The sequence below is a fragment of the Myotis davidii genome, unplaced genomic scaffold, assembly GCF_000327345.1.
Source record: "Myotis davidii unplaced genomic scaffold, ASM32734v1 scaffold181, whole genome shotgun sequence".
Classification (NCBI taxonomy): domain Eukaryota; kingdom Metazoa; phylum Chordata; class Mammalia; order Chiroptera; family Vespertilionidae; genus Myotis; species Myotis davidii.
Window position 1 is genome coordinate 2,784,020 of NW_006291504.1, and position 7,092 is coordinate 2,791,111.

General features: G+C 56.3%; 1 protein-coding gene across 1 annotated transcript in view; it reads right to left on the reverse strand.

The window, feature by feature from the left end:
- LONP2 (lon peptidase 2, peroxisomal) overlaps positions 1-7,092 on the reverse strand; it is a 41,171-nt gene that overhangs the window by 8,574 nt on the left and 25,505 nt on the right. Inside the window, exons 9-12 of the mRNA XM_015564693.1 lie at positions 7,043-7,087; positions 5,798-5,948; positions 3,954-4,080; positions 2,122-2,446 (exon numbers count right to left, since the gene is read on the reverse strand). Of these exons, the coding sequence (XP_015420179.1) occupies positions 2,122-2,446; positions 3,954-4,080; positions 5,798-5,948; positions 7,043-7,087 (648 nt within the window). The remainder of the gene's footprint in view (positions 1-2,121; positions 2,447-3,953; positions 4,081-5,797; positions 5,949-7,042; positions 7,088-7,092) is intronic.

Below are 7,092 nucleotides of genomic sequence, written 5' to 3' on the forward strand. Positions count from 1 at the left end.
CCTTTTACAAAATAGATTGTTAAAATGGTGGTCCAAACATGTGTTTATCTTAAAGCTTCCTCTCCAAATCCTATTAAAATGACAAGGAGTTTAATAAAGGAAAACCCCACAAGAACAAAAGGAATAAGAAAGCAGGTAATAGCTTTGAGAGCTGCCAGCCGCGGCCTGGGAACAGGAAGTGGATGGGTAGGAGCTCGCAGGAAACGGGAGCCGGAAAGCCTGGGGCAGGGCTCGCCCACAGATCCCACACGCGCACCCTGAGCGCGGGGTCGGCTGCCACTAAGTCTGTGCGACAAACAGCCAGAGCCCAAGGCCCCTCCCGGACCCCACGCTCGGGGCACTGCCCGCTCCAACGCCGGGGGGTGGGGCGGAGGAACCAGGGCCTGGCCGGGCCAGGGGAACCATGCTGGGCCCAGCAGGGCTCTGGGGACGGCTATGTTTCTGCCGACACTGCTGCTAAATGCAACAGGACAGACACGGGGAAGAGGCGGAAGTCCATCCACCCCCAGCCCGCCACCTGCCATGGCTCCTCAGCCTCATGCCCGGGTTCCTTTCCAGAAAGACAGTGGCACAGCAGGGCAGCTAACATCTCTTCGCCATGAGAGCGAGCGACATCCAGGTCCTGCCTCCAAGGCCCACTGCCAGAGCTCGTCTGGGCAGCCCGTGGAGCGGACCATGGAGCGGGACCACGGAGTGGCCTCCACGGAGCAAACCACGACAGGACCACAGAGCAAACCACAGACGGGACCACGGAGGAAACCACGGACAGGACCACGGAGGAAACCACGATGTTAACTGGGTTCTAAAAAAGTCCACCTTTGGTTAATTCCGGTGACAGAGCCCTTCCCCTTCTTTCCCATCACCAGCTCCACATTATATAACTTAAATGACATTTAAATTGTGTTGCTATCAAAGAAAATGGGCGAGAAAACCAATTTCTGCGGAGGACAGAGACCTGCCCCGTCTCCGTGGGCAGCGAGGATGTGCGTACTGTCCTAACAGCCTTCTAAGCTGTCCGCATCCAAAGACTGCACTGCAATCCGACCCCGAAGGAAAGCCCAGAACCGGATCAGAGCCTGCAGGGCCGAGCCTTAAAGCACTCACCCGTGGGCCGCAAGAATGATTACCACGCAGCCCCCGGCTGTCAGCCAGCGGCCCTGACCTGCTCCCCTAGACCAGTGGTCGGCAAACTCATTAGTCCACGGAGCCAAATATCAACAGTACGACGATTGAAATTTCTTTTGAGAGCCACATCTTTTAAACCTAAACTATATAGGTAGGTACATTGTTATTAACTTAATTAGGGTCCTCCTAAGGCTTAGGGGGAGCCACACTCACGGGGCCAAAGAGCCGCATGTGGCTCGCGAGCCGCAGTTTGCCAACCATGGGCCTAGACCAGCTGTGGGCAAACTACGGCCCGCGGGGGATCCAGCCCGTTTGAAATGAATAAAACTATTGAAAAAAAAAGACCGTACCCTTTTATGTAATGATGTTTACTTTGAATTTATATTAGTTCACACAAACACTCCATCCATGCTTTTGTTCCGGCCCTCCGGTCCAGTTTAAGAACCCATTGTGGCCCTCGACTCAGAAAATTTGCCGACCCCTGGCCTAGACGGTCAAATACAGACACGACAGCGGTCAGCACAGCAGCCGTCCCTGTGAATGCCCCGTCCTGAACCATCAACATACAGGCCGTGTAACAGCTGCGTCCCATCAGCCACTGCGTGATGAGGTCGTGTCTGATTGGTTAACTCTTGGCAGCAGAGATCCTCATGTGCAGGTATAAGGACCTGACTTCTTCATTTTATTTTCCTGTTAATCCTCACCCAAGGACACTTTTTCCATTGATTTTTAGAGGAAGTGGCAAGGAGGGAGGAGGGAGAGAGGGAGAGAGGGAGAGAGGGAGAGAGATGAGAGAGACAGAGAGAGAGAGAGAGAGAGGGAGGGGGAGGGGGAGGGAGAGGAACATCGACCAAGAATCAACCCCGTGACCCTTTGGTCCGTGGACTGAGGCTCCACCACTGAGCCATACCAGCCAGGCACCTGATTTTTTTAAAAAGTCACTTGGAGCGAAAAGGGTAATTACTATTACTTTTTGTAAATCAATCAAAATTACACCCTTTTCCCTGTCGGATCAGCAAAATACAGCATCCCTCTTGGTGCGGGGCAGAGCGTCAGTGACCAGCTTCCGGCATGAGGGGCGGAGGAGGCCGACGCTGTGCCGTCTGTGAAGGACAGCCCGCGGCGCAGTCCCTCCCGAGGGCAGCCCAGGACGCCCCCACACCCCGACACCGCGGAGGGCCACACACCTTCTGCCTCCATCGTATCGGCGCGCTCCAACTTGGCTTCTCTGTGCGGTCCTTCGGCGACCTTCACGGCCACCGCTCGGCAGATGGCCCCCAGCTTCCTGTCCAGGGAGCGCACCCCCGCCTCCCGGGTGTACCTGCCACCGGAGAACAGCGTTAGCTCGGGCTGCAGCCCCCCCACCACCCCGGCAGACAGAGTGATCGGCAGTTACACCGCAGGCGTCCGCAGTGCACATTCTAACGCTCATTGCATTTTCTTGAGAGCAGAGTCCCTCACGTTTAAATTCCCGTCATTCCTTATAAAAGTCCCGTCATTTCTGAAACAGTCGGTGTCTTTGCAGCCACACCTTTCCCCGTACACAGAGTCTCCTGACACACTGCCCTAGACTACAAATGAACCGTTGGTTCTTCGACGTTACGTTGGCAGCACGTAAAACGGCATTTTTCTCTTTGAAAGGATGAGTAAGTGCGTTCTTAAACAAAATCGGTCACCTTACGAGAATTCTAGATACATTTATTACACTTCGAATATTGCTGAAAAAAATCCAAAAAACCCAGACCTTCCACCTGCACTAAAGCAAGAACAATCGGAGCACAAAACTGGCGCCTGCCCGGGACGGTGCGGGCCCGGAGGAGGCCGCTGAGGCCGCGAGCGCTGTGACGGTGCAGCCACCCGCCCGGGCCCCCCAGGGCCTCAGCAGAGCCTCAGGCACATTCTAACGCTTTCCCTCCACGTTCAGCTTCCCTTCCAGGAGCCGCTGCACAAACCACTGCACGGTCCGGCCACTCTGCCCGGCTTCGGGGGAGTGGGCAGCATGAGGCACGCAGTGCGGTTTTCTGGGAGGAGCTGGATGTGAGTGGCAGTCAGGCTATTCCAGACACAGGGAAGCAGCCTTTTAGCCCCGAGAAAAGACCAAAAACCAGTTTGCTGCAGTGGCCGCGGGACCAGCAGAGATACCTACGCTCACTGCGACCGCCACCCAATGCGCACAGAACGGCATCGGGGACCAGCACAGACTGATGAGAAAGACCTCGTTCCCCAGGCGACACCTGGGAAAGACAGTGGTGACTTCCCGTCAGCCACGATCCAGGTCCAGAGACGCCACGGCGACTCTACTCTCCCTCGGACGTCACCGCCGGCCCGTCAGCAGGCGCGTTTCGTCCTGAACGCCTCCCAGGGCCGGCGGCGCTCTGACGGGGCCGCTGTGGAGACTCTGGCCGACAAATCCCTCACTTACTCTCCTGCCGTGACCCACGCAGTGGGCCCCCGGCTCAGAGAAGGAGCCCCAGGTCAGAGCGGGTCTCACTGCTGGATCTGAACTTACACCGACTTCCCAGGAGGCCGGGGAGGCCACCACGCTGCCGGCTGGCTAATTCCAGGCCAAAACCCAGAACAGGGAGCCGCTTCTCCCGAACCACGCGGTTCCCAGGAGGGGTTCCTGGGGTGGGGGGTGGGGGGAGGAACTGCTTGTAGGTGTGCAGATGCCACACAGCGGGCGGTGATGCAACAGTCCGCAAGGCACACCCGGGAGAATGGCGAGGCCACTGCAGACAACATTCCCAACAGGCTGCGCTTTCCACTCGGCGCGCAGCCTGGAAACCAGACCACGCAGTTGCCCAAGGAGCCGCAGACCGTGGACTGACCTGGTGATGATGCCCAGGGTGGTGGCCGGGGGGATCTGCAGCTGCTGCGGGGTCAGCCCGTGCTGGTCCAGCTGCTTGGGGATCAGGTGCCGGTGGGCGATCTCGATCTTCTCTTCCTGTGTGTACCCTGGAGGAGGGGCCACTGTCAGTCACGCCCGGGCTTCCCAGGCCACGCTTTCTTAGAACGGATGGGAGCATGACCTCCACGCAGACCCTCCGATCAGATCAACCACTGTTAAGACCTCCAGCTTCTCCCCAAACAAAACAAGCATCTGCCACGCACAGCGTTTGACATCTTCTGAATAAATCTGTCTCTCAAAGAGGAAAAAAGCTCTCACGGAGAGCTCAGAGGCAATTACCTCCTCAGCTCAGAGCTGGGTTTCTATTTTATTATTTAGTAGGAAACGCATCCCTTTCCTTTACTATAATTTGAATCATAACTGAAAAGACCTAAAGCACAAGACTGAGCTGAATAAGCAGCGGGTTCTAGGGGAGGAGCCGCACCTAAATTTTAGCAACAAAACCGCCCCAAACCAAGCTGCCCCTCCAGGTCGGAGCTGTATACATAACGGACACATTTAGAAGATGTGCGCTCTTACTTACTTAAACGCCTCAATGAGGATAGACTTACTTTGTCTTTAAACCTGTAAGGAAAATTCCCACTAAACTAACTTGGAACAAGCAAACATTAAAAAGATGAACTGAGTCGAGACAGGTTTGGCTCAATGGATAGAGCATCGGCCTGCGGACTGAAAGGTCCCGGGTTCGATTCTGGTCAAGGGCATGTACCTGGGTTGCGGGCACATCCCCAGTGGGAGTGTGTAGGAGGCAGCTGATCGATATTTTTCTCTCATCGATGTTCTGAGCAGGAAGAGGAAATAAGGGCCGCAGGACGGAGGCGCCAGGATACGGCCGCCCCCACACGCAGCTTACGGACTGTCCGCCTCAGGTGGAGCTCCAGGCAGTTATAGTTACATGACTTATTTTAGTCTCAAATATGCACAAAGCAATATTTTACTCCATCCTACTTTAAAATATCCTGTTTTAAGTATAGGAACGGGCAGGACTCACAGAAAACGAAGAAGTCCAATGATCATCCACTTGATAGTAGAATTATATTTCAGATTGATATGAAATACACACTTAGCTTACATGAGAATCTCGATATATTTAGACTTAGATATATTTAGATTCCACTCTTTTTCCATTTTAACAAATGCCCACTGATATTACATGTCTCCCAGGGAGAAATGATTCTGAGCAGTTAAAATGGGGTGAAAACACTGAGATTTACTTACTGTTAGTAACTAAAGGAGTTTTTGCAAAAAAAAACCCCAAAGCCTAGTGACGGCTGCAGTGACAAAGCGCAGGCAGACCACCCCCGCATGGCACAAAGCGCCTCGCTGCCACCGCCCCTGCTCAGCGGGAGTAAGCGCTCACTTTCCCCGAGAAGGAAACGTCCCGCTATGAGGACAGGAGGCTAAACTGACCATGTGAAGCTCTGTTCTTGACTTACTTTGAAAAAAGTTGTTTTTTTTTCTGGAATTTTAGAAATTGCTTCAAAGGAAAGTGTCTTTTCATTAAAAAACGGATCATTCTTTCATGCCAAGCTCCACCTGAAATTGCTCTGCAAAATTTATCGCCGAGACACCTTATCTGCCAGGGTGAAAGCAAACAGGCGCGTCTGCCTTCCCGACTCTGAGTCCAAACAGGAGCAGGCTCGCTCCGAGGCTCGGACGTGGCAAGGTCACGTGTGGGCAGACCCCACAGCTCCACAGGGCAAAGGGCTGCGCTCAGAGAGGCCAGACAGAAACACCCACCAGGCACCGCCCTGTGCCCCGTACCTGGCACCTGGATGACCTCCATCCTGTCCAGCAGGGCCGCCGGGATGGTGGCCGTGGTGTTGGCGGTCGCGATGAAGAGGACTTGCGAGAGGTCGAAGGCCACGTTGAGATAGTGGTCGGTGAAGTTATGGTTCTGCTCCGGGTCCAGCACCTGCGGGGGGGGCGACACGGAACCGTCGCGGTGGCTCCAGGGCACGAACTCGGCCGCGGCAGCGAGGCGCTGGCTTTGCTCGGCGTGGCTGGTTGGGAGGCCCGGGGGGAGCACCGAGCCCTGCGCCCTCCCTCGCACGCCCACACTCTGAAGAAACACGCTCAGTGTCACACTTTGGAAGACACGAAAGCTCACAGCAGCACCATGACCCTGTCAGCCTTATCCCTCCGCCGATGTCAGCGACGCGGGCGGCCAGCACTGAGCCACCAGCTCGCAGAACCAGTGCCCTCGGGGGGCGCCTCTCCCGCCGCCGGGGGAGCAGAAAGGGAGCGTGCGCAGCGTTCTGAATTCATAAGGGACATGGCGATGCGCACGCTCCTCCTGACGCTATCAGAGAGTCTGGGGCGAGTTTCCGGTGAAAGGGGGGCGCGCCGGCCGCCAGCCAGCCTCGGACCCGGCACAGGACAGACACTTAACGCGCAGGTTGTCAGTGTCAACGGGGACGTGTTAACCGGGCACGTCAGACAGCCCGGCAGTTAGATTCCTGGGACGCTGAGCCCTGGTCGTGTTCATGCTCCGAGGCCCGGGACTCTGCGCAGCGGCCTGCACGGGGCTCGAAGGAAGGTTCCGAGCGGCACTCGTGCTCCGGCCGCCCACGCGTGGCCACTTGCGCTGCATCGGCAGATGTAAACCGCGCTGCACACGGGTTCAAAACGGGAGTGAGACAGCCGTGCCCTGTGAGGACGGAAGAGCCGGCAGAGCCACGGCGCAGAAGAGGACTGGCCCCGGCGGGAGGCGGGCTGCCTTCCTAAGGACCTCGCAGAATCAGCGGCCTCTAAGCAAAAGGCAGGCGCAAGGCTCTGATGAACTCTTTGATGCAAATAAACTAGGAAAAAATGAGAATTCCTGGAAAAAGAAAGCTCTCTCAGACACTTTAATTTACATCTCGAATTGCTTCCGACTTCAGTCTGCACGGACCTGGTTCCGGGCCTAAGCCCCGCCACGCACACGCACACACGCACACGAGTGGGGAGTCCCCTTGGCCTCGCCGGGGCAAGGGGCAAGGGGCGCAGACAGCGACTCGCCCGCCTCACCTCGAGCAGAGCGGCGGCGGGGTCGCCCTGCAGGCTGTGGCCCAGCTTGT